Consider the following 25,271-nt stretch of genomic DNA (forward strand, 5'->3'; position numbering starts at 1 on the left):
TTAAACAATAACCTAATTGAAACCTAACAAAATTGTTAATAATATTGGATTAACAACTGTATGCCAATCTCATAATCTAATAACAAAGTCAGCTTAAACTCTAACTTCATTAAACCAATCACTTCAAATATTTTGCACTATAACAATCATCTTCATGAATTAAAAAATTATTCATTTCATGAAATGAATTTTTAGAAGTAAAGAAGCTCCAAATGATCTGGTAGGGAGACAAATTATATGCAAAGGACTGAATTAGTGCAACTATAGTAAATTGTTTGTTAGTACAATATTTACTACAAAAGTAGGCAATCTCGATACATTAATTCAGCAATAAAAGATTCGATTTACACAGCAAGAAGAAAAGAAGGCAAAAAATAAAAATAAAAAACTAGTAAAGATTGGGTGCAAGATATAGAAGATATAGATATCTATCAGCATCCAAATTCTAAGCTATGCCAATCGCATTTCTATGATCGTTTAACCCTTAAGCTAACCTTCCGCATCGGTTGCCCAACAGAGGAGAAGCTAAGACGAACAACAACCAGCTTTCTTAACAGCTGATACGTCATCAGAATTGATGTTGATCGTCTGTCCTTTGGGCAACATCACAGTGTTGTCACTCGCATCGAGTGCCTTCTTGCTCGTCACGCGATGGATCTCAGCGAGCACTTCCGTGAAGGCAGTATCTACATTCATCGACTCGAGAGCGGATGTCTCCATGAAGAAGGTGTTCTCCCTCTCAGCAAAAGACTTCGCGGTCTCGGTCAGGACAGCCCTAAGATGACGCAAGTCGGCTTTGTTACCCACGAGCATGATCACGATGTTGGAGTCAGTGTGGTCCCTCAGCTCCTTCAACCATCTCTCCACGTTATCGAAGGTCATATTCCGACTAATATCGTAGACGACGAGGGCACCGACGGCTCCGCGGTAATATGCGCTAGTGATCGCTCGGTACCTTATTCGAGAAGATATTAGTTTCTTAATAGCTGTAGATTTAAGCCATAAGAGCTACTCAAACTAATGCAGGAACAAGTATTTTAGATAGGAATTTGCGAACTAGTAGCAGATTAATTAGATCAGACAAAATGCCATTAAGCAATCTCACAAAACGTCCAAGAGTAATGACCAAAATCTGATTAACGATAAAAATAATATGCAAACTTGGAGCGAGTAGGAGGCTATGAATTCAATTCATACATGGTGCAGAGTTTATTCTAATTCTATGAATTCTAATGGAACAAAAATTCCACTGTTTAGTTTAAATATGAAATAGATGTTGAAGATGAGGCATCGAACCATTAGTAATTTCCAATTTGATACGATTCCATGCCAGCAATTTGAAGAGAAAACATTAGTAATTATGATTTCCATCTGATCTGATGAAGTAAATTGCGATAATCGAAGAAGCAATAAGTTCGAATAGAATTCATCAGTCATTATGATTTTCCATCAATAGTAGATCCGTTGGAAGCAGTAAGTTTGAAATGAATTCATCAGTAATTATGAACTTCACGAAAAGTAGATGAATAACTCAGAACGCAAATCAACCTAAAACTAAGAATCAATTCGCATCAAGCCAAAGGAAATCCGTATATCAATTGCTTTCGAATTAGTAAGAATTCCGCAATCCGATCTAAATCCTACCATCCAAAAGCTTGGATCGAAATTGAGAATAACCATCGGTCGAAGAATTAATTAGCATAAAAACAAAGAACTAATTCGCATCGAGCAAAAAATTCGATGGAAATCCATATTTCCACTAATGTAAATGTAAAGTCAACCAAAAGTTCAGAACTAGATCGAAAATGAGATGAGCCCTAGAGGTCGAACCTTTCTTGGCCGGCGGTGTCCCAGATCTGGGCCTTGATTACCTTGTCGTCAACGCGGATGGTCCGGGTGGCGAACTCGACGCCGATGGTGGACTTGGACTCGAGGCTAAACTCGTTGCGAGAGAACCGGGAGAGGAGGTTGGATTTGCCGACGCCCGAGTCGCCGATGAGGACCACCTTGAAGAGGTAGTCGTAGTCGTCGTCCGCCCTATACGCCATTCCTCAGCCGCTGCTTCCGATTCTTCCTTCTCTCCGGCAATCGATCTCGATCTCGCGCTAAAGAGAGAATGAGAAGGAAGCGTTCTCATTGGAAATGGTTTCTCCTATATTTTTAGGCTTTCTATTTTGATCTTCCGTGACTATAAATATATATATATACACACACAATGGCGGAGGCAATAGAGGTTTCTAGAAGAAAGATAAAAATATTGGAAGTAGAAATTTTATTGTGTCATTTTTTTTTCTTAATTTCAATATCTTTTACTATTTATAGAAGAATTAAAAATTATTAAATGTTTAAAATAATTAAACATTTGTTTCTTTAATGGCCTGAGCAATGCAGAACTACAAATTAAGAACAAAAATAGCAAAATTATAATAAAATTACTGAAGATTACCAGATGCGCTTCTGCTCGAAGATCTTCCCCCGCCGCTTCTTCTACACCAGCGCCGCCGCCTCGGCCCACTCCTTCCCCTCAAACCCCACCAGTCGTCCCCGCGCCGGCGATCTCAAGAATTCAGCTTCTCCGGCGTCCGATCCCGACGTCGTGCGATGGAACAAAACCATCACAGCCCACATGCGCCGCGGCCGCGTCGCGGCCGCCGACGCCCTCTTCCGCCGCATGCGCCGCCGGACCATCGTCTCCTGGAACGTCATGCTCTCCGGCTACCTCTCCAACGGGTGCTTCCCCCTCGCGGTCCGCCTCTTCCAGTCCATGCCCCGCCCGGATATCGTCTCCTTCAACATGATGATCCACGGCCACGTCCTCAACCGGGACCTCGCCTCCGCCCGACGCCTCTTCGATCGGATGCCCCTCAAGGACACCGTCACCTGGAACACCATGATCTCCGCCTACGCCCGGAGCGGCCTCGTCGAGGAGGCTCGCGATATGTTCGAGAGGACGCCGGACAAGAATTCCATCTCCTGGAATGGCATCCTCGCCGCCTACGTGCAGAACGGCCTACTGGAGGCCGCGCAGCGGCTCTTCGATTCCAATTCCAACTGGGATACGATATCCTGGAACGCCATGATCGCTGGTTATGTACGCAGAAGACGACTTCCTGAAGCGCAGCAGCTCTTCGATCGGATGCCGAAGAGAGACATTGTCTCCTGGAACACCTTGATCTCCGGCTACGCCCAGAACGGGGACATGGCCGTAGCAAGGAGACTCTTTGATGAGTCCCCTTCTCTCGATGTCTTCAGTTGGACCGCTATGGTTTCCGGGTACGCACAGAACGGCATGCTCGAGGAGGCGAGGAAGGTGTTCGACGAAATGCCTGACAGAAACACTGTTTCATGGAACGCCATGATTGCGGGATACGTGCAGAGGCAGAAGATGGACGATGCAACGGAGCTGTTCGATCAAATGCCATGTAAGAACGTGGACACCTGGAACACCATGATCACAGGATACGGTCAGTGCGGAATGATCGACCAGGCACGGCGGATGTTCGACGAAATGCCACAGAGGGATGCAGTCTCGTGGTCTGTTTTTTTTTTTTTTTTTTTTTTTTTTTTTTTTTTTTTTTTTTTTTTTTTTTTTTTTTTTTTTTTTTTTTTTTTTTTTTTTTTTTTTTTTTTTTTTTTTTTTTTTTTTTCTTCTTCCTTCCTTCCTTCCTTCCTTCCTTCCTTCCTTCCTTCCTTCCTCTCTCTCTCTTCTTCTTCTTCTTCTTCTTCTTTCCCTTTCCTTCCCTCCTCCTCCTTCCTTCTTCTTCTTCTTCCTCCTTCCTCCTTCCTCCTCCTCCTCCTCCTCCTCCTCCCTTCCTTCTTCTTTTCTTCTTCTTTTTTTCTTTTCTTCTTCCTTTCTTTTCTTCTTCCTTTCTTCTTCTTCTCCTCTCTTCCCTCTTTCCCTCCTCCCCTCCCCTTCCTCCCTCCCCTCTCCCTCCCTCCCTCTCCCCCTCCCCTCTTCTTCCCCCCCTTCCCTCCCTGCCTTCTTCCACCCCTGCCCTCCCCCCCCCCCCCCCCTCCCCTCTCCTGCACCTCCCCCTCCACCTCCCTCTCTTTATTTCTTCTTCTTCTTTTCTTTCCCTCTGTCTTTTTTTTTTTTTTTTTTTTCTTCCTGGCCGGTTGCTTTTGGAATCCTAAGTATACCACCCGGAAGGCCGATTCAAGTAATCAAGAACCTAAGAGTGTGCCAAGATTGTCATAGTGCTATTAAGTTTATATCTGCAATTGAGAACAGATTGGTGATTTTGCGAGATTCCAACCGATTTCACCATTTCAGTGGCGGCTCATGTTCGTGCGGAGATTACTGGTGAGATCTTTCAGCAAATGACTAGATTATCAACGTGGTGGATAACAATGATGAGGAGTATTTGACATTGAAACGCAAAGTTCAAACAATAACAGCCTTGAATAACCATCATCACTAGTGCCAAGTCTAGTATTTAACATGAAGATCAAATTATATCGCCAATCTTTGTTGATGTCCTATTGAATTACAAGTTCCTTTAAGGGTTTAGAAAGCTTATATTTGATATCCAGAAAGATACTAGAATTGTGAACCTTGGAACAATAAGTTGACACATGAACTTGGAAAGTGCTTCATCATGCTTGATAAAAATTGAAATTGAAACGAAAGTTCTTCGACCTTAATCAGGAAATATGACAACCTACTCTCACTTTCTTATTAGCGGCATCGGAAAGGGGTAGAATGGAATGGCAGTAACTACTGATCCAGGAAATCTATACTTTTATGATCACTGCTGTTGGTGTCCTCAGTCATCTCTTCAGCAGCAGCATTACCTCCATCTACAAGTTGAAGAGGGGGAAAGAAAGTTAGCATGGCTTATAGTCGTTTCCAAGGACTAAATCAGGTGAAATAAGATAACATGATATCACCTTTATTATCGGAAGATGCATAGGCCGATCGACGAGACCGTGCTTGTTGCTGAGTGGGCTGACAAAATTGAAATGGAAGCAAAATATATCATGAAACAGGTATGCTGTGTTCAAAAGAAGCATGAACACTTTCATTTTTCATTCTTGATATACTGTATCATGATAAATTTTGAGGAATAGAACTAGAGCAAACGTGGTAAGAGTCGTTACCTGTAATTTTGGTCGTAGTGCCTCGAGGGGCCCTTTGGGTTTCTCCGTCCCCTGCTATAGTAGCGAAAAACCAAGTCGAAAGATAGAAGAACAAAAACATAAAAAAAAAATCTTTGCTAAGGCATGCAAGCTGATAAAAATACAGTTATACCTTGCCTAAAGCCCAGTCTGCTGAATCAAAGTAAGCTCGCTCATGGTCCTGCATCACCCTCCAAAAATGTTGGTTATCTGGAATTCAACGAAGGTAAAAAGGTAACTATGTTACAAAAGTAGATCATCACTTGCCTTGGAGATGAGTGGTGGTTTTTTCGGTACAATTCCTCCATACTTCTTCTTGAGCACTTCCTCCTGCAAAAAGTTAAGTTATTAATAAATAATTCTTAGAGACATTTTATGAAAAACAACTCATAAAAGAATGGTTTTTCATTGTTACCTCTTGTTGAGATGATGGCATTTCATTCACCTCAGTTTGGTTCAGATCCTCATCGGCATCCATGTTTCACACGAAGGGTAATGAATTTAGAGAACTGCAAATGAAGAGGCAGGCAAAATATACTATAATTATATTAGCTAGAATTATAGTATAATGACATTAGCTAGAAACAAAGATTAGAAATATTGCAGAACATTTTAATAAACAGTTGAGCAGAATTAGTAGATTCCTAAACTAAGATGTTCAGTAGCAGTTACACAACCAGATACGTAAGTAGAGAAACATGTAGATGAACAAAATGACCCCTGTATATGGATCAATAAGAGATTCTTGTGAAAGACAAAGGTGGATTTAGTTAGGCTTAGGAATCAATCTAGAATTCAATAACCTTTCTGTGCTCCAGCGTAGAGTTTGCGAATTGCTTTACAATTCTTTTCGATGCCTTCACTGGAGTATTCTCCCTATAATTTTCTCAATGAAGTTTACCATGCATTACTGCAAGGTTGAATCCAAATAAGATAAAGAGAATAAGGTGTGTATTAATTGGAAGAAATGGCTGGTTTTCAGGGAAATTTCCTTATTCTGTCAGTGTAGGTGCCAGTATCTGGACCGGGCATAATTCTAATACTTTGGATGCAAATCTGTGTGATTCCATGTTAGCCGCTCGATTCTTTTTCACAATAAGAACACAAACTTGCAAAAAAAAGGCCACAAATTATATATACAGGGACAAGGGCAAATAAATCTTAAAAAACATAAATATTAATAATAATCTAATATAACTGAATTTATTCTAGTGATTCAATACAACATGCATATAATCTTAATCTATGGTATTAAACTATATCCCATAACACTAATCCAGCTTAGCTTAAATAATTATTGTCCTAACTTATGTTGCACATTAATGTATGAGCAACTTCAATTACCACAATTAATCTAATAGTATTATACTATTACCTATGAACCCTATCCTGCTTAACTTATATCATTATCCTAAAGTTATATTACACATTAATGATTAACCTAATATTGTTCAACTGTATAACTTCAAAGAACACTTTTAATCTAATCCTAACATAGTACAATATAAGTTATATTGTTGCCATTGTCGTTAATCATTTGCTAAGGGTACATTAATGAAAATGTTGAACCTGAGGAATTCTAATCTTCTGTGAAAAATCACATTTCAATTCAATTCAACCAGAGAAATTAAGGATTACAATTCCTCCTACTCAAACCTATGAGCTTTAGGCAATTAAACTGTCAACTTTAATCCATTTAAGAAGAAACAGTATAGCTCAGATTTGAAAGTACATTGGGTCTGATGCAATTATTCATCACAAAATCAAGATATATTGGGTCTGGACGAATCACCATCACAAAATCAAGACCACCAGCCTAACCATACAGCCAAGTGCCCAATCTAACACAAGATCTAGAAATTTATCACATTCATCCTCGTTGCTGTTCCACAATTCCCTAATCAATATCAACCCGACTGATCTTACCTAGAAATCCAGCAGTTCGGACAACAAGACAATCGGAAGCTGATGGGATGCATGATCAGAGGGAAATATAAAACGAAGATTTTTACAATTGGAAGAACAGATTAGGGAAGAACAGATTGCGACGAAATCACACAATCGGAAGCGGATGGGATTCACGATGCAAAAAAAACAGACGGAAAACGAAAAAAAAAATGTGGCAAAGACGAGATTTGATGAATGCTAGCTAGCAACGGAAGAAGTAGGAGCTTCTACTACCTTCAGAGAGAGAAGAATCTTGAACCAGCGATGTCGAAGCTTGAGGGAGAGGTGATCTGCTCCTTCTTCTTCTTCTTCTCCGCCTCCCCAAATTCAACGATGGCGACGAGAAACGGTGTGCGTGTGTCTGCGTGTAAGAGAGAGGAAAAAATGAATCGCGGGATGGAAGACGCGTAGTATAGAGGACCCGAGACAGGGAACAGCGTTGCTGCACCACTCACAGCGCGTGTATGTAGGGCCCACAACGCGAGTATGTAGGGCCCCATCGTATCTGTAGTCCACTCCTCGAGAGGCCCCAAAGTGAACGTTAAAACTATGTAGGGCCCACCGTATGAATTTTTTTTATGAATTTAAATTCGTATAAACTGTGATCATTTTCATTTATTGTTATGCGAATATCTTTTTGCCAGATTTAGAATTATAAAAAATAAATACATTTTTCTTTATTGAAAATTTTCACTTTATTATTTTTAATAAATGGAGAAGAATGGATTTTGCAAAAATTTTATTAAAAAAACTAAAAATTTGTGATGAAAAAGAAAAAGGAAAATAAAAAAGACAACGCTGTGGGGAAAAATAGAGCCGTTAAAAGGAAGGTGAAGTCACGTAAATATGTTAAACTCCAGGCGCATTCTAGCAACTTTAATCCTCCACGTCGATGGACATGTTTCAAAACATCAGTTTGGCGGATTAATTGATAGCAACCGGAGCATTCAATTTAAAGTGTTCTGGAAAGAGAAGAGATTTGCATCTTTCACATCTCCTTTTATCTCTATTCGGTGTCGGAGGTTTCGATTAGCTTCGCTTATTTGGAGCTTTCTTAGTTTGGACGCATCAGGCGGGCGGGCGGGCGGGCGGGCGGGCAGAGATCTCGATTAGAAGCCCCACAGCTCGCGCATTTCTCGGTATTCGCCTCAGATTTTGTCTGCTCCCCGAGTGTGATTCGTGGAGAACCGCGCCGATCTTGAGAATGCGGGAAAGCTTCGCATTTGGTAATTTTTTGAGCTTCTGCTTTGGATTTCCAGATGGAAATCGTTGAAAGATAGGAATTTGATCCACTTGGTGATTCTTTCTCCTAACTGATTTCCGGTTGTGAACATCCTCTTCCGTGTTGTCTAGGGGTGTTGACCATTTGATTTGAATGCGCAGAGTTGCTACTGTTTCCGGGTGTCGGGATCTTCCTGGCCTATCGGCTCCTCGAGAAAAAGCGGAGATTGTTCACGAGGACGGTGTGATGACGCTGTCGCATTCACGAGAACATTGCTCTGATGCCACCCATGATTTCATCATATCTTCGCTTTTCTAGCTGGTAGGAGCATTTCATCCGGGAAGGCCAAAGCAGTATGTTCTTCATGTGATTCGTTTAAACGCCGAAGACAACGTTTGGTATGGTGTAGCAAAAGACCACTCTATCTAATACTTTTCTAACAGCATTTGCGGATTCCAGTAAGCAATGATGAATTCGGAGCCCTTGTTATAGCTGAGAAGGGTCTGTTCAACTTTGGGAAGATATGAGTTCCAACCAGCAGGAAAGAAGAGTTGATGGCCTCACTGAGAAGGTCATTGTTGCGGTCAAGGCTTCAAGAGAAATCTCAAAGACTGCCCTTGTTTGGGCTTTAACACATGTTGTTCAGCCTGGTGATTGCATAATCCTTCTAGTTGTTGTTCCACCTTGCAGTTCTGGTATTGATCTTCCCAATCTGTTTAGCTATACTTCTTTTTGCTGTTTCTCGTTGTCAATTATGCACTGGTGGCATTTGTTTAGTCATGATGCCTTCATCACTCTTCAGCGAGGTTAAAATTTATATGTTTTAAGGTTTTCAAGTGGTTGGTACAGATCTTTGCAACTTAGAGACTAAACTAACAGTAATAGCTTACTCACTATGAATAAACACAAGTCCAAGGCTTACACTCTTCGACATTGAGAGCTGATTGTACCTAGTTCTAATTGCATATAGGGGAATTGTAAAATAGATTTTAAGCCACCTCCTGTTCATGGAATCAATTTTGGCCAAGCAAGAGTTATTCCTATTACTAAGGCATCTGCTTCATCTCCTATAATCTACTTAGTTGTTCAATATTCAGTGTAGTGTTCTAACTGTTTGCTTTTGCGGGTTCCATTGCAATTTCAGACCAAGTTACTGAGATATTAAAACAATGTCATTTATCATTTTCTTGTTCTTGGACATTGAGGATTAATAGTTCTACATCTCAGGCAGAAGACTATGGGTTTTTCCAAGATTTTCTACTGATTGTGCAAGTGCTAATAGAAGCTCCCAATTCGGTACTATTTTGGAACAGAAGTCTGACATTACTGATTCTTGTTCCAAAATGCTACTTCAGCTTAAAGATGTTTATGATCCAAATAAGGTCAGTAGTTGGAGGTACTTCATACAATCTTATTAGTTGATTTCCTTATGAATGTGCTCGATCCTTTTGATTGTGTAGACAAATATCAAGATAAAGGTCCTTTCCGGATCTCCTTATGGTGCAGTAGCAGTGGAGTCCATGCGAGTTCAGTCAAATTGGGTTGTACTGGACAAGTAATAATACTTTGCTTTCCTCATTTCATTGTGTTTAAGAAGCAAGGAAGGATTATTTGATCTTTCCTTTTGATTTTTTTGTCAATGAACTCACCTTTCCTTTCTGCAGACATCTGAAGCACGAGGAGAAGCATTGCATTCGTAAACTCCAATGTAACATTGCGGTCATGAAGCGATCTCACCCTAAAGTTCTTAGATTGAATCTACTAGAATCTCACAAGATAAATCCCCAATTGCTTTGTGACTCAGATAAAAACACTATTGGCAATAAAGATTCTCCTAAGTCTATTAAAGGGCCATCTGTAACGCCAACTACTGCTAGTAGTCCTGATGTAGATGCATCATTCACTGCTACTGAAGCTTGGACCCCCTCGGCATCAAGCTCAGATCCTGGAACATCTCCATTTTTAGTCACTGTGTTTGCAGAAACAAAAGATCATGCAAGTGCTGAAGGAATAAGGAATGCTGACATGACTACCTTGAAAGGGAATTTAACTCCAGCAAGATCACAATTTCAGCCATGGACAGCTGAGGTTTTAGGCATTGGCTGCCCATCTCCAAATGTCACTCATCATAAATCTCCAGAACCTGATACCAAAAGCCACACAACTACAGCAAAAGCTTTGAGTGATAAATTTTCTAAACTTGATAGGGAGGCTGGAATTAATTCTCTGAGATACAGGTCGGATTTAGATTTTAGCGTCAGAGAAGCAATTTCTGTGTCTAGAAAAACACCAGGGCCACCTCCACTATGTTCAATATGCCAGCACAAGACACCAGTGTTCGGAAAACCTCCTAAGTGGTTCAGCTATTCTGAGCTAGAACTTGCCACAGGTGGATTTTCCCAAGAAAACTTCTTGGCAGAGGGTGGGTTTGGCTCTGTGCATCGGGGCGTCCTGTCAGACGGTCAAGCAATTGCGGTCAAGCAACATAAACTAGCTAGTTCACAGGGGGACCATGAATTCTGTTCGGAGGTGGAAGTTCTAAGCTGTGCACAACATCGCAACGTCGTGATGTTGATTGGATTCTGTGTCGAAGACAGGAGAAGGTTACTGGTCTATGAATATGTGTGCAATGGCTCATTGGATACTCATCTTTATGGTACTTCTTTTGTCATGAAATGCAAGTGTTCAATTACTATTGTTATCGAGGTGTATATATGAAACAAAGTCATTCAACTATGAATGTTTCTTGCTGCAGGTCAAGAACGAGATCCACTCGAATGGGCTGCCAGGCAAAAAATAGCTGTAGGAGCTGCTCGGGGGTTGCGATACCTTCACGAGGAGTGCAGAGTTGGTTGCATAGTCCACAGGGACATGAGGCCAAATAACATTCTTCTAACTCATGATTTTGAACCTATGGTATGCCTTTCTTTCTGTCTTCCTCTTCCTCTTTTCTCAGTTTATCTCTGTATCTAAGGAATTGTAACCATGTTTAGGTAGATTTACCTTCTGCAAAAACTACCAATTTTCTTCGTAGATGATATCTTTTATGAGTTATTCATTGTTGTTTCTCTTTCCCTCATATACATGAGCAAAGGTTGGAGATTTTGGCTTAGCAAGATGGCAACCTCATGGTGACCTTGGTGTCGAGACACGAGTTATAGGCACTATTGGGTGCGTCTACCATTGATGCTCCATGTCTGTTGTTTCACTAGCGAACAGTTCTCACTTTCACTCTTTCTATTGCAGATATCTGGCACCAGAATATGCCCAAAGTGGGCAAATTACAGAGAAGGCCGATGTCTTCTCCTTCGGAGTGGTACTACTTGAGCTGGTCACCGGACGTAAAGCAGTAGATGTAAACCAACCAAAGGGCAATCAGTGTCTCACTGAATGGGTGAGGAGAGACTTATTCGATGGATCATTGATTCTTCTTCATAGTTTTCCTGCATCTATGCTTATCTTGTAACCTCGGTCGTGCAGGCTCGCCCATTGCTTGATGAGTCTGCTGCAATCGAAGAGCTTATCGATCGGCGTCTGGGGAGCCTCTACTCTGAGCATGAGTTGAAGTGCATGCTGCACGCAGCGTCTCTGTGCATCAATCGCGAGCCCGACTTCAGACCTCGAATGTCTCAGGTACCCTCATTGCGAATGTGAGAAGAAAGCAGGTCCTCTTCTAATCCTGTAAACGTTCTTGGTGTGTGAAGGTTCTTCGGATTCTCGAAGGTGACATGGTCATGGATTCGAGCTGTGCTTCCACGCCTATATGTGCCAATGGAAGCGTGAGCAGAAGGATGTGGCTAGAACAGCAACAACAACCACAGCAGGATGAACAGCAACAGAAACAGCAACTACAGCAGGATGAACAGCAACAACAACCGCAGCATGATGAACAGCAACAGCAACTACAGCAGGATGAACAGCAACAACAACCACAGGAAGAACAGCAACACCAACCACAGCAGGAAGAACAGGATGAACAGCAACCACAGCAACCACAGCAGGAAGAACAGGAAGAACAGCAAAAGCAACAACAACCACAGCAGAGTCCTTAGATTTGTATTCTCTTGGATTCTTTTTCTTCTTCTATTCTTTTCTCTTTTTTGGTTTGTTGGGTTTGATCTTTAGATTTGATTTGCTAATGTGTTTATATAAGCATATTTGTGATAATGTGTCACTTTTGGTGTGGAATATATGATTTGGTTTGTGTTTTCTTTAGTAAAAATTAGAAAAAGGTCTATGTAAATCTTGAGACATAGCTGAATTAATTATGACAAAATAGACTTGCAAAAGAGGATAAAAATTTAAATTTTGATAAAGCCACGTCGATATAATTAATGAAACATTTCACATTAAATTTTGACATATAATATATATGATTGGTGATTAATACTTTTGAAAATCAAAATAAATTAGAAGATAGAATAAAGAGAGATGTCATTAATTCACTTTTATTTTCATACCAAGTCACCTTCTATCCAAATATTTTTATATAATTTACTGATAAAGTGATTAAAAATATAAATATTGCATGGTTTCGATCCCTAATTAATAGTCTAAATTGCTCTGCATCTGCTATTAAATTATAATTGAGATAATGTTTGATATTCTCAAAAGATATAACCTTGTAAAGATAATAATTCCCCTACTTCAGAATCTAAATCATGTACATGTCTAATTAATTCGCCTGAAAATTTTAATAATGTTACAGAATAAAAACGATTAACAAATTCTTTGAAAAATTAATAAAGAAAAAAGTGATATAGAGGAGCATATATTTATATATTTACCCAACAAACCACAAGGGACCCTACAACTTCGCCAAATTTACAATAACAGCCCTTCCAGGTAAACGTGAAAACAACGAACGCTTCACCAAAACAAGTAAACGATCACTTCTTCGACTTCTTCGCCGTCCTAACGCCGGACTTCGGCTTCTTAACGGGAGTTTTCTTCGGGGCAGCGGGCGACTTCGCCGGCGCTTTAACGACCTTTTTCCCCGGAGCATCCTTCGCCAAAACCTTCGCTGACTTGGCAGGCCGGGCAGTGCGCTTGGGATTTGCCTTCGCCGTCGCCGGCGCCGGCGCCTTCCTCTTTGTTGCCGACTTTGACTTCGCTGCGACCGGTTTGGGCTTAGTCACCGTCTTAACCTTTGATTTCGCATTGGCGACAGTCATCGACTTGGGTTTCGCGGTTGATGCCACAGACCTCGCCTTAGGCTTCGGTTTCGCCTTCGACGCAGCGGTAGCGGGATTCTTCGTGGCGGCTTTCAAAGTGGCCACGACGACGACGGCAGTGGCGGAGGAAAGCTTATAGGAACTCTTCACCTTCGCGAGTTTGCCAGCGGCAGTGAGCTTCTTCAGCTGGAGGAGAAGCATCTTACGGAAGTTGGCCGGGAGATGCGCCTTGTGCTTATCCTCCATGACCTTTGCGATCGCGTAAGGGCTCGATCCCGTCCTCTCCTTCAGCGTCAGGATCGCTTCCTTGATCATCTACACTCCAAAACAACGAAATTCGAGCTCAAATCCACGAATAAAGCAGCAGAAACACGACAAAACCAAAAAAACACAAAACGATTTGGATTAGCCACCTCGGCATAGGGAGGGTGGGCGGAGGTCCTCCTCGGACCGGTGGGCTTCCTAGCCTTGGACGAAGGCGCCTTCGCTTTCGCCGCTTTGACGGTGGCAGCGGGGGCGATCGCACCCTCCTCTGCCGCGGGCTTCGCCGGAGCTGGCTCTTCATCGTTGTACATCTCCATCCTAACAATCGGCTCCTCTAACGCCGGCATCGCTAGGGTTTCCCGATATCGAATCCAAAGACGAAGAGCCGTAGACGAGTTGGGGATTAAATACAGACGAACAGTAGACTTCTGAATTCCTATTGGTCCACGTATGGCGCACGCGGATCGCCCACCTTCTCCCCGCTTTAAACGTGGACCCTTGGATCTAGATCACATCGACGGTAGAAATTGTCGTACAGTAAAAATATTAGAATTAAGCTTAGGATTTGTAGTGTGCGATGGTGGATGGGTTCACGTGTGTTTCTCTCCTCCTCTTGAAAGAGAATAACTTGCGATTTAGTCAATGGTTTTGTTAGATATTTCCACTAATCTGTAGTTAGTGAAAATAGCTTTCGAACGAGACCAATATTACACTAATCCGTCAAGAAATGAGGGAGAAAATTGAGTTTAACTGCCTGTTGGTTCGCATTAATCAACCATTTCAGTTTAGCTAAGATTTGGTCTATTAAATGATAAATCTCAAAACTATGAGGTTTTCGCATGACCAGGATAAATCGGAAAGCATATGGCGGAAATCCGTGCAAATCCTTTGATTGCATTCTCCATTTGAAAAAAAATTCTTGCAAATAGCCGTAGCTGGGGATCGAACAGTCAGTTAGGTCTATTAAATAAAACGCTAATGATGTGCAAGCATATTGAAATTCGGCAAATCCATCATTTAAAGGTCAACTATAAAAATTGAGAAGGATATTTTTTCAATTTCATTGAAATTTAATCTTTATTCATTTTATTTGATTATAATCAAATTTTCTCTGGTAACTAACTAATTATGTGTTGAGGTGACAGATTTCATTTTATGTAAAATTGATCAATAGTAAGAAAGATAATTTCCTCCTAATTCTGTGAAAATTTAGGATATGAAAGAATTTTTTAAATTTAATTAAATAATCAGATATTATATCTCACTTGAATATTCGATTAATATATATACATATATATCATTTGTTTAAAAAAAACATTGAGTAAAAAAAAGATATTTTTTATTGTAATTTCTTTATCGTTAAAACAATGGTTAATCCTATTTTTTGTTTCGAAAATATCCTTTTAGTTTTCGCGCGCCATCTCATCCGTCCAATCTTTGTTCCCGGATCTGCTTGGTTTCCGTTATCAATCGAATATTTGGAAAGGGAACGACGGCTTCGTGAATGGAAAGCGAATGCCCTATCCCGAAGGCCATCGACAAGCTCCTAAATTGGTCAGGTACCTATAGACAGAAACGATGATTTTTGTCGTTACAGATACTTGATCGCCTATCATTGAAGTAATATCACCAATCTGTAGTTTATCTATTTTGTTTAATCTTTGAAATATTCATTTTAGTGTACTTAGGTTGAAATTCCTTTATGGTCGTGTGATTGAGCAATGGGTTTTTGCATCCACATTGTGCTTGGTTTGGTCATGGATGACCTAACAAGGTTAGTCTTGTGTTAAGTTGTGCCAAGGTTTGAGTGTTTGTATCAACTAGCTCAAAGAAACCTTAAGCCTCAATGGCATCATAAATACTGGTTCACATGAAAAAAGTTGAAATATGTGCTAGTTTTTGTCGAACTACCGATCGAATTCGGATGAAACAAGATAAAGAAAAATTGCAAATAGATAAAATGGAGTTTATGGTTTACCTCGCTAGCAGGAGCTTGTGTGTTTTTAATAACATGAATCTTGTGCATCAATGTAGAAGCAACTACTCTTCAATGTTGTCTATGTTAACTGGCCCAATTGCAGCCTCAAATCTTGAAGAACCTAAAATAAGAGTACTTTTGGATTATTTTCTTTTTCCTTCAATGTTAAACTAGAACAAAATGTGATGACTGAATTTTCATTATGGGAGTTTCGAAAGCCTAGAAGTTGCCTTAGCTGCATTTAGAGGTCCTAAGAGTTCTTAAAACTCAAAGAGAGGAGAAAATTTTATTTCGGGAGGGTTGATGTTTGGAGATTGTTAAAGGTGAGATTTTCTTTATCTTGTTTAAGAGAAGTCTAGGTATGACGGAGAGATTAGTTCAGGCACGAGGTTGTTTAGATTTAACCATACCTTTTACTCGATTGTTCTCCATCGAGTAGGTTTAGGCTAATCCACATTGTATTGCCCTTGCCCTTTCGCATGTGTTTGTTGAGGCTTCTCCACCAAAGCTTCATCAATCTTGATTATGCTGCTTAAATTGATACTTGGTTGAACTGCAATTCCATGTTGTATCGAGATAATGGCAGAAAAATGAATATCCTACCTAAACCTTTATAAGAAACACACCTCTGCCTGTAAATAGTTGTTAAACATGAGTAGCAGAAATTACTTCAGATCCTTTGGCAGGTAGGAGTGTGTTCAATAAGTGTGCATTATTTTCCTCAATCATGTTGTTGGTGCAAAACCTTCCCAAATCTTGTAACTTTCAAGATCGTATAGCTATTTGGTTGAACCATATGTTATGAATGGATTCTGTTCATATATTCTTTCACAGATTTAGCAGCCTATCAAAGAAAATATTGAAGATCATGTTTGATGCTCACTTTTGGTTTAGGTTACCAAAACCAGATCATTTCTTGTATTTTTTATTATGATAGTAGATTGTTAGGTCTAAGTTTTGGTGACACCAAATGAAAGTTTTATGTTTGGAACAAACTTCATGTGGTCCTTACTGTTACTTCACTGATCAATCAGAGTTTCCCTCTCACTCCATTTCAAAGAGACAAGCTTGAACAAATTGATTTCATGGAGATTAGAGAACAACAGACATAAAGTTCGATCCATGGAAACATCTTCTTGGTAGTTCTTATTGTCTGCATCTCAGAAACCATCCACACAGTGTGTCATCATCAAGGCCCCAGCTCTGTCCCATTTGTTAACAATACTGACTTATCATGGAAATAATACAATTGCCTAAGCTCTTGTTATGTAATATGTACATATCGATGCGACCATATAAAAAAATATATGAATCATTAGGTAGGATTAGGACACTCTTTGGACACTCTGGAAACCTTGCACCTTGCCTCATTCTTGTTGTTCAGTTGTTCTGAAACTCCCTGTGCTATCAATTTGCAGGAATGGAATAGTGATTAGCAGCTGAAGCTTCCTTTTGGGGGGTCCTTCTCATGAAGGGAACAGGGAGGAGGGAGATGGGGAGGGGTGGAAGATCCCATGGCCCGAGCCCAAGATGTGGTTCGGGTCGAATTCAGCCTTGCGCTCGATGAACCGGTTCCAATTAGGACCAAAATGGTCGACCCACTCTTCCTGAGTCTTGTAGTGAGGAAGGTACTGCTTGATCTTGATGTGGGCATGATGGCAAAATTCTAGTATCTCCTGGTTCTGCTGTTTTAGGTGTTCTAAGCTCTGGGTCGGGTCGTCAGAGTTCGGTAAAGCCGATCGGAGAAAGGCAACCAAGTAGAACACATCCTCGTCGGGCATCACCACAGAGCTCCTCACATCCCACCTGCAAATCAAAGAGCTTGATCATTTTAATACCCTTCGCTAATCAAGTGCAAAACAAGAATGTATTATTAGATGTTTACATCAGTTCATTATCAATCTCTTTCAGGTTTTGTTTGTTGAAAGCACCCAAATTGGAATTGGAGACGGATGGAAACTGCTTTGTTTAAAGGTTTGTGTAGGAAATGTTATATCAATAATATAAAATGATGCATTATCTACAATCCTCAAAAGGGTGCAAAATTATTGGCTGTAAAGAAAACATTCTCATGTACGTGTAGAATTTTAAATTAGAGGTGAAGTGGTGGACCTAAAAATCTCTTAGGATATCTTTTGCATATTTAATGTGGCTTTAATTATGATGTATTGTTTAATTAAGGGGTTAAATTCGTGCCCTTTTATTTATTTATTTATCTATTCTAAAAATTTGGAGGCTGCATGCAGGTGTTCATACTTGTTCTTGTTCATGGGGTAGATGAGGACGGGCCCGCCGGTGTTGTTGCCGAGGATCCCCCGGAAGACGCCGGCGTCGAAGTCGGCGATCCGCGACGCCGGCACGAAGAGGTTGAGCCATGGGTGCGGCACCTCCCACAGCCCCTTACCCCGCAGCCTCTCCTCCGCCCGGTGAACCCGTCCCAGGAACTCCACGTACGTCAGGTCCGTCGTGAATTCCGTCGCCGGAATATACCTCAGCCACCGCAGAAGCCTCTCCACCGCCCCGTCAACCTCGCCGCCGTCTTCTTCGTGGTAGTATTTCGCCATCTCCAAGCAGTAGAGCACGCGTTGTTCTCCGGCGACGGAGCCGATCTTGACCGGATTCTTGGGCGAGAAGAAGGACGACCTCCAGTTGTTGATGAGGCCCTCGTCGACGATCACCAGCCCTTCCACGTAGTCGAATCTCTCGCCGCTCAGCGCTATGAGCCGCTCCTGATCTCGCGTGAAGGCCGCGAAGTCGGAGTACAGCACCCGAATCCACCTCGCCTGGTAATTAGTCAACAAATGACTCATTAGTTCCTAATTATAGGGGATTAAAGTTAATCACGATGATTATTACCCGCTGTGGAGCCCGCTCCAGCGCGATGCGGGCCCTTGTGATGATCCCGAACTGGCCCAGCCCACCGAGCACGGCGTTGAACAGCTCGGAGTTCTCCTCATTCGAACACGTCACCATTTCTCCCTTCCCTAAAATTAAGGTTCAGAATTTTAATTTTTAAAATTTGAGATTATTATTATTATTAATTATTATTTATTGTTGAATTTATTGACCTGTGACGACGTCGAGCTCGAGGACGTTGCTGATCTGGGGCCCATGGTGGAAGGCCTGCCCGCTGATGCCTGCGTTGGAGAGCGTGCCGCCGACTGACAGGTGGAGGTAGTCCGTCCACGACTTCGGCGCAAGTCCGCCGTGTCCTAGCGTCCAGCTCAGCACGTCGTCCCACGAGTCGCCGCCCCAGACGTCCACGTAGTGCTGTCCACCGGCGTAGACCGGAGTCGGTCTGGGGCCGGGGAGGCGACCGTGGGCCATCTCGAGGACGAGACCACCCGGCGCGAGGGCCTGGCCGTGGGTGGAGTGGCCGCATCCGCGGGCGGAGACCGGGAACGACGACCCCGCCGCGTGGGCGGAGCGGACGAGGCCCGCGACGTCCTCGGCGGAGCGCGGCCGCGCTACGGCCGTCGGCGCGGCGGTGAAGAGGGCGCCGAAGTCGGAGGACGCGGCCTCCAGCGCCGGGGGGTCGAGGCGGACGATGCCGCTGTCGAAGAGCTGGAGGAGCGGCTCCGCCGGTGCCACGGTGAGGCCGAGCGTGGAGAGCAGGCGGCATATGAGGAGCAGAAGCAGGGCGTGTCTCTTAACTGCCATGCCTCGTTCGCGGTGGCGGAGGGCGGTGGCGGTGGCGGTGGCGGTGGCGGTGGGGGGGAGGAAGAGGGAGGGGAGGATGGTGGCGTATTTATAGGAAGGCGTGGAAAATTAATGTGTGGTGGGGGAACAAAATCTTGGGGTGCGTGGAGATTATATTGCTAACGTAATACCAGATCGCGGTTTGGAGATCCACCGTAATTATACGCCGAGTATGTATTTTAATATTAGCCAACATTCCAATTCAACCCCTCGTACTTTACCTTCCTTTAATAAATATCCTTTAGTTCGTTTCTAATATTAATAATGGTTTAAAATTTTAAACATTAGGGTCTGAAATGAAAATTTTATCTTCACTAGTTTTATGGCGAAATAAGAAAAAGGAAAACGAATGCGGCAAAGATTCTCGCTGTGTCATCTCCACACGCAATGCGATCGCACGTTACGCAATTAATTAATCTTTTCCTTATTTTATTTTCTCTTCTATTAATGAAGAGATGCATTTCGAATTAAGTTAATGAAGGGATTAATTAGTTGGAGATCAGCAGCAGCCAAACAACTTAATTAAATAGGCAGCAGCCAAACAACTCGAGAAGTTGTAGTTGAAGCTAATCTTGGGACCAAGATATATAATCTTTACAGCGATTTAGAGGTTGTCGTAATTTGGCTTGTATTTTCGTATATCAATCGACTACTATTAGGTTAAAGTTTTAAGGATTATAAATGTGTTTGCTATCACCAAAACTATATCTTTAATTGATTTTCTTTGACATCTATCGTTATTTTTTTTAAATAACTAAAATCATTTTTTAAATGTAAAATCAAACCTAATTAAAGAGCAAACAAACAATGGAAATTTTGCATCAAAGGAGACCATCAAATAGTGATGGGAATGGTGACACAACAACAATATTTATTAAGTATTTTTTGGTTTTTGGCGATATTTTGACATATAACATCCAAACATAACATCTGAATGTAGAACATGTCCCCTATCAATTAATTAAGTGGAGAAAGAAGTGTTGTCTTTATTTGCTCGCTTGCTTTCTCATCATCGTTCACTTGAAATTTAGAATACTAAAATCTTGATCTTTCTTTGTTGAATCATTGTTTTTCTATCATCCACGACTAAATGTTAGTCGATAAATTGTTCGATATTAAAATGAATTTATTATTGTTGAAAATGTGAATGGAAAAGGAGGTGCATTGAAGAAGACTTCATTGTGAGTGAGAGTCTTTATTTTTACTTTGGGAATTTTATGGTCACAAAGTTGGTTTATAATGAATTACAACCATTGAAATTGTGAATATATATGAAAAGAGATTCTTTTTTATGTGCAGGCCCACAAGAATGCAAATCTAGGACCAAAATTGTATTAAACCAACGTGATTATATGTGTGAACTGGTTGAGCAAAATTTACCCACGCATTAATATGACAGCCATTCGATGAAGTTGAGGGTTGAAGCTCCTATATAAGATGGGTTATAATGAATTACCATCATTAAAGTTGTGGACATATATGGGAAGAGATTCTTTCTTACGTGCGGGCCCGCAGGAATGCAAATCTAGGACCAAGATTATATTAAACCAAGGTGATTTATGTGTGAATTGGTTAGGGTAAAATTTACCCACGCATTAATATGACAGTCATTCGATGAAGTTGAGGGTGAAGCTCCTATATAAGATGGTTGTGACCACGAACAAATAAAAGTACGAACACATAAGCAAAAGAGAAATAGTATTTGATTGTGTTGTTGTATCTTGGGAAACAAACATCCAACCTCGGTGTCTCAACTTTCCACTGGTGCTCTGAAGCTCAATTCGACCATATAAGATAACTCAGTTATTTCAAGTAATTTATCTTTCATTGTTTGACCGTTTGAGATTATCAACCTAATTCATCTTATAACAGATAATCATAAAAACTACGAAGCAATCATGATTAAGTCGAAGTCGACTCTATTATTTTCGAGTAGACAAATTATGCGCGATAGGCATGGATGAACAATAGGACCACCATGTGGCTTGTCTCAAGCTTAATTTAGATGCATGCACTTGGAGATTGGGTCTCTCTTACACTACTGTAGTGGGCCACACCATCTTGTTCACTTTTTGTCTATTCAATGATAGAGAGCACTCAAAATTTCGCTAGTCCATGTCATTGTGTTCGATATTTAAAAAGATTCTAAGTGAGCAAATTATATTTTTGAAAATGAAAGAAAATGATAGATTCTATATACCAATTGAAAAAATATATATTACTATTTTTTCAAGTCCATTCTTTGCTAATTATGTGTCTATGTGTTATATGATTATATGAATAGTAGTGTTTGTCTTCACTTAATTAGGAACAATAGATCGAATATCGGATTCAAATTCGATCAACTCGACACTATCCAACGTCAAAGTTTTTTAATACAATAAAATTATGAAATAAGATGAGATGCGATCATTGGTACCCAATAGCACCCTACACCAAATAGCTCTAGCTCAGAAAGACTTCTTAGTCGAAATGAAAAGTAACAACAGTATGATAAAAAAGAATGAAATAGCTTCTGAAAAGGTGACTTAGGGTCACCCAATGCCTATCTCTAAGGGTTGAGCCAACGTGACCGCACCATCATCACATACGACACTAGCTAGGGTTTGTCTATATACAAACTTAGGTGAGGAGATCGATAATTGACTTCTTGACAAGTCGATAATATTTTTTTTTAAGTTATAGTGTCTATATACAAGCTAAAGTTATATGATTACATGGACAATAGTAGTGTTTGCCTTCATGTAACTAAGGATATCGGTCGATAGTTGCTATTTGAATTCAATATCATTGGTACCCAATAGCACCCTACACCAAATAGCTCTCGGGAAGACTTTTTACCCGAAACGAAAAGTAACAATAGTATCATAGAAAAGAAGGAAATAACTTCTAAAAAGGTGACAAAGGGTCTACTCCATCATCACATAGGACACTAGGGTTTGATTTGCAACTTTGTGGACACCCGCCACAAACACACATGCATAACTTAGAGATCTCATAGAGGACCGAGGGATATCGAGAACTATACATGATCTTTTGACTTATGGTGCCCATGGACTCATATGATATGGGACACTCTCGCCTTTGTTCATTTGCTCTTCTTATCCCTTGTTTTACTTTTTGTAACTTTAGAGTAGTCGGCGTCATTGTCGTCATCATCATCATCTTCTTCTTTAGGACAACTCGCGAGTGGATCAGTCATAGTGGCGATGCGAATTGATCTCTTTTGTTTCTCTTCGAATCCAAGCATTAAAGCCACCAAACCTAGAGCCACTAAGCATGTGTTTCAACAGGAGAGAAAGAAAGAAAGAAAGAAAATTGAAGGATGAATTAGTTTTAAATATAAAACTTGTGCCATCGATCGATCGTATATTTGAAGACTGCACACATCTTGGAATGATCATATTCATATTAGACTCGATCGAGGGGACTTTAATTAATGTTGCATGCATGCATGCCCCGCGTATCGTCTTACCAACGAGTACAATGAGTGCTTCTTTCAATTGAGGCGGAGGGCCCGGTCCCTCCCCTGCGCTAGCCATGATGAGAAAAAGGCCAAAATGGTCGCTGATTTACTTCCTCTGCGTGAAAAAAAAATTTCTTATGTAAATTTAACCTGTTGCTTACATTGATGTGCATGCCTCGTTATCCTCTTAATTACCAACGAGTACAATGAGTGCTTCTTTCAAATGGCTAATCATTTCGAGACAAAAGGATCTTTATTTATCTACCCTAACTGAAGAAAACAAAATGACAACGACAAGCACCATGAAAATGAAAGGGAAGCTAAGGATATATCACACATTTGCATTGCATTGCATGATATAAAAGGTTAGTGGTAAGGCGGATAACACATGCAATTAAAGTTTGATTCTCTCGCAAGGTATATCATATGCTCGCGGTGCTCAAACTGTTAATGATACTAGACTGTTAGTAGAGCTGTTAAACGAGCTAACTTATAATGGGGTCGGTTAACTCATCAAAAATCTGTCATACGACAGAGCAGGATGAACGGATCCACTAACTTGGTGATTAGACGAGCCAACTTACGAGCCTATTAAAAAATAAAAAAAATATTAAATTGTTAAATTTGAATTACAGTTTAAACTCGTCAAATTGAAAATTTTAAATTTGAATTGCGATTTAGACGAATCAAACTCACTAATTTATTGAGTTTTCTATTTTTATTTTAATTTTTTTATAAAAAAATCAATCCACGAATAATCCAAAACTACCACGGACCGATCCACACAGGTCGCGGGTCTAGATCATGGATCGGTCCACTTGAATCCATTTTAAAATAGATTGATAAAATTTTAACTCAATCTATATAAATTATTTGACAAAGCGGATCTACCTGATGTGTCCAATATAAATTGACGACTCTGACCGTTAGGTCAGGAACCACTCACGCTTTTGAATTTATCCGATAGAGTTTGCTAGGGTAAAGATAGTCCATCTTTAGAATTAATTGGAAAAGATAGTCCATCTTTAAGATTAATTGGGAAAAAAACGTAAGATAGGGTTTGCTATCGCTGGTATGTTTTTTAGTAATAAGATGGATGGATGAATGATGGGAGTGGAAGAAGTGGATGATTGCACGAAAGGATAGACGAATGTCGGAATGCCTTTCTTAAAGTGGCAACAATTATCAGTTCCAGTCCAATTCTCGACCAGTCTTTTTTTTTTTTTCTAATTCGTACTTTACTCGATTAATTTTGACCAATCAATTTTCACTATAATAAGGATGTACAATTTGATAATTTGCACTTCGAGGACCCATCTCAACTTGCATATATAGTAGTGTGTATGTTGAAAGAACACGATTATAACTATTCAAGATGCATAAAATTAAATAAATAAATAAATTTAAATAATTTATTAAATTAAATGAATAAATATATTGAACTTGTTAATAAATTATGTTTTAAAATAATATTCATGAACAAAATTTTTGAATAAATAAATTTTTTATTAAATTTATAAATAACTTTATAAATAAATAAAAAAATCTATAAATAAATAAATAAGTTTGTGAAATCAAGTTCATAATACTAAAGAGATCGACTTAAAAATATATAATGGTATAAATAATAATCAAAGAAGTTCGACAATGTTTAAATAACTTTTATTTAGTTTGAGTAAGTTGAAACGAAGCTCAATTTAACAAATAAGTTTTAAATGAATCAAATTTAATCAAACTAATGCTAAAAAAATAAGTCAATTTCAATAACTTAGAGGTACCTTATCAAACAATTTTAATCTTTTAATGGGCTTTAAAATAAAATTAGATTTTGGTTATTATTTTTTCTTTTCCATAATAACAAAAACAATATTTTTTTAGTTGGCACTAATTATCCAACTTATTCTGATTATTCCTATAAGGGTGGTAGGCTCCCATAAAAATTTTCCATCAAACACTAAGGTAAACTAAATAAGCATTTACAATGAGTGATCTATTAGCCCAGCTAAGGCTATAAATTAATCGAATATTCATGAATAACTTTGATGTTTAACTTAATAATAATTTGTTTATGTTTGTTTAATACACACCATATCAATTAAATAAACAAGCTTGAACACATATTTGAATCATGTTTGTTCAAGCTTATTAATGTTCGTAAACAATATTTATGAATCATGTTTATCAATAAAATTATTATCAATATATTAAATTTTTTTAAAAAATTAACATGAATAAATAAATTTATATTATCAAATTTAATAATCAATCAAATAAATTTAAAATATAAAAAATTTCAAATAAACTTGAATTAAGAGTTTGATAACATCTAAATCAATAAAAACTAAGTCAAGTTTGAACCAAATTCAAACTCATACAAAAAATCAAATTAGGATTGAACAATTA

At 39.8% G+C, this 25,271-nt stretch overlaps 6 protein-coding genes across 8 annotated transcripts; 2 read left to right on the forward strand and 4 right to left on the reverse strand.

Annotated features, from left to right (window-relative positions):
* Positions 1 to 434: 434 nt before the first annotated feature.
* On the reverse strand, positions 435 to 2,154 carry LOC141832013 (ras-related protein Rab11B-like). The gene is made up of 2 exons (XM_074719471.1): positions 1,831 to 2,154; positions 435 to 955 (listed from the first exon to the last, which is right to left on the reverse strand). Exons 1-2 carry the CDS (start codon positions 2,046 to 2,048, stop codon positions 526 to 528), a joined length of 648 nt encoding a protein of 215 aa, XP_074575572.1. The 5' UTR covers positions 2,049 to 2,154; the 3' UTR covers positions 435 to 525.
* Positions 2,155 to 2,449: 295 nt separating this feature from the next.
* LOC141832529 (uncharacterized) lies at positions 2,450 to 4,429 on the forward strand. The gene is made up of 2 exons (XM_074720025.1): positions 2,450 to 3,534; positions 4,109 to 4,429. The coding sequence occupies exons 1-2, from the start codon at positions 2,450 to 2,452 to the stop codon at positions 4,305 to 4,307; spliced, it is 1,284 nt and encodes a 427-aa protein (XP_074576126.1). The 3' UTR covers positions 4,308 to 4,429.
* Positions 4,430 to 4,506: 77 nt separating this feature from the next.
* On the reverse strand, positions 4,507 to 7,419 carry LOC141832015 (uncharacterized). Of its 3 annotated transcripts, none has more exons than XM_074719475.1 (7): positions 7,300 to 7,419; positions 5,534 to 5,627; positions 5,386 to 5,448; positions 5,252 to 5,299; positions 5,101 to 5,151; positions 4,891 to 4,948; positions 4,507 to 4,800 (listed from the first exon to the last, which is right to left on the reverse strand). In XM_074719475.1, the coding sequence occupies exons 2-7, from the start codon at positions 5,594 to 5,596 to the stop codon at positions 4,718 to 4,720; spliced, it is 366 nt and encodes a 121-aa protein (XP_074575576.1). In that variant the 5' UTR covers positions 5,597 to 5,627; positions 7,300 to 7,419; the 3' UTR covers positions 4,507 to 4,717. The 3 variants fall into 3 exon arrangements, with proteins under 3 accessions (XP_074575576.1, XP_074575574.1, XP_074575575.1); XM_074719473.1 differs by having other exon boundaries at positions 5,101 to 5,154; XM_074719474.1 differs by having other exon boundaries at positions 5,101 to 5,154; positions 5,534 to 5,655.
* A 1,391-nt stretch (positions 7,420 to 8,810) lies between these two features.
* Positions 8,811 to 12,339, forward strand: LOC141832530 (inactive protein kinase SELMODRAFT_444075-like). The gene is made up of 9 exons (XM_074720026.1): positions 8,811 to 8,982; positions 9,515 to 9,669; positions 9,748 to 9,842; positions 9,952 to 10,943; positions 11,043 to 11,203; positions 11,382 to 11,458; positions 11,534 to 11,681; positions 11,768 to 11,920; positions 11,992 to 12,339. Exons 1-9 carry the CDS (start codon positions 8,811 to 8,813, stop codon positions 12,337 to 12,339), a joined length of 2,301 nt encoding a protein of 766 aa, XP_074576127.1.
* Positions 12,340 to 13,006: 667 nt separating this feature from the next.
* LOC141832012 (uncharacterized) lies at positions 13,007 to 14,090 on the reverse strand. The gene is made up of 2 exons (XM_074719470.1): positions 13,875 to 14,090; positions 13,007 to 13,776 (listed from the first exon to the last, which is right to left on the reverse strand). Exons 1-2 carry the CDS (start codon positions 14,070 to 14,072, stop codon positions 13,177 to 13,179), a joined length of 798 nt encoding a protein of 265 aa, XP_074575571.1. The 5' UTR covers positions 14,073 to 14,090; the 3' UTR covers positions 13,007 to 13,176.
* A 2,938-nt stretch (positions 14,091 to 17,028) lies between these two features.
* LOC141832020 (cytokinin dehydrogenase 5-like) lies at positions 17,029 to 19,363 on the reverse strand. Its single transcript, XM_074719480.1, has 4 exons — positions 18,772 to 19,363; positions 18,560 to 18,687; positions 17,960 to 18,486; positions 17,029 to 17,509 (listed from the first exon to the last, which is right to left on the reverse strand). Exons 1-4 carry the CDS (start codon positions 19,361 to 19,363, stop codon positions 17,170 to 17,172), a joined length of 1,587 nt encoding a protein of 528 aa, XP_074575581.1. The 3' UTR covers positions 17,029 to 17,169.
* Positions 19,364 to 25,271: the final 5,908 nt, after the last annotated feature.

The sequence above is a fragment of the Curcuma longa genome, chromosome 7 (assembly GCF_044706935.1).
Source record: "Curcuma longa cultivar G26 ecotype Majalengka, Jawa Barat chromosome 7, ITB_CL_G26_1.1, whole genome shotgun sequence".
Taxonomy (NCBI): Eukaryota; Viridiplantae; Streptophyta; class Magnoliopsida; order Zingiberales; family Zingiberaceae; genus Curcuma; species Curcuma longa.

Bases quoted from the DNA above. Each gene is read 5' to 3' on its own strand.
- LOC141832530 (XM_074720026.1), top strand. From the start codon at position 8,811: ATGAGTTCCAACCAGCAGGAAAGAAGAGTTGATGGCCTCACTGAGAAG. The intron at 8,983-9,514 runs GTATTGATCTTC...TCTACATCTCAG, and splicing joins TGTTCCACCTTGCAGTTCTG to GCAGAAGACTATGGGTTTTT. The intron at 11,459-11,533 runs GTGCGTCTACCA...TTTCTATTGCAG, and splicing joins CGAGTTATAGGCACTATTGG to ATATCTGGCACCAGAATATG.
- LOC141832529 (XM_074720025.1), top strand. From the start codon at position 2,450: ATGCGCTTCTGCTCGAAGATCTTCCCCCGCCGCTTCTTCTACACCAGC. The intron at 3,535-4,108 runs GTCTGTTTTTTT...TTTTTTTTCTTC, and splicing joins CAGAGGGATGCAGTCTCGTG to CTGGCCGGTTGCTTTTGGAA.
- LOC141832020 (XM_074719480.1), bottom strand. From the start codon at position 19,363: ATGGCAGTTAAGAGACACGCCCTGCTTCTGCTCCTCATATGCCGCCTG. The intron at 18,688-18,771 runs GTCAATAAATTC...CCTTAATTTTAG, and splicing joins CGAGCTCGACGTCGTCACAG to GGAAGGGAGAAATGGTGACG. The intron at 17,510-17,959 runs GTATGAACACCT...TTTGATTTGCAG, and splicing joins TACCCCATGAACAAGAACAA to GTGGGATGTGAGGAGCTCTG.
- LOC141832013 (XM_074719471.1), bottom strand. From the start codon at position 2,048: ATGGCGTATAGGGCGGACGACGACTACGACTACCTCTTCAAGGTGGTC. The intron at 956-1,830 runs GTTCGACCTCTA...TTCTCGAATAAG, and splicing joins GACACCGCCGGCCAAGAAAG to GTACCGAGCGATCACTAGCG.
- LOC141832015 (XM_074719473.1), bottom strand. From the start codon at position 5,596: ATGGATGCCGATGAGGATCTGAACCAAACTGAGGTGAATGAAATGCCA. The intron at 5,300-5,385 runs GCAAGTGATGAT...AGGGTGATGCAG, and splicing joins AACCACCACTCATCTCCAAG to GACCATGAGCGAGCTTACTT. The intron at 5,155-5,251 runs GTATAACTGTAT...TCGCTACTATAG, and splicing joins CAGACTGGGCTTTAGGCAAG to CAGGGGACGGAGAAACCCAA.
- LOC141832012 (XM_074719470.1), bottom strand. From the start codon at position 14,072: ATGCCGGCGTTAGAGGAGCCGATTGTTAGGATGGAGATGTACAACGAT. The intron at 13,777-13,874 runs GTGGCTAATCCA...TTTGGAGTGTAG, and splicing joins CCCACCCTCCCTATGCCGAG to ATGATCAAGGAAGCGATCCT.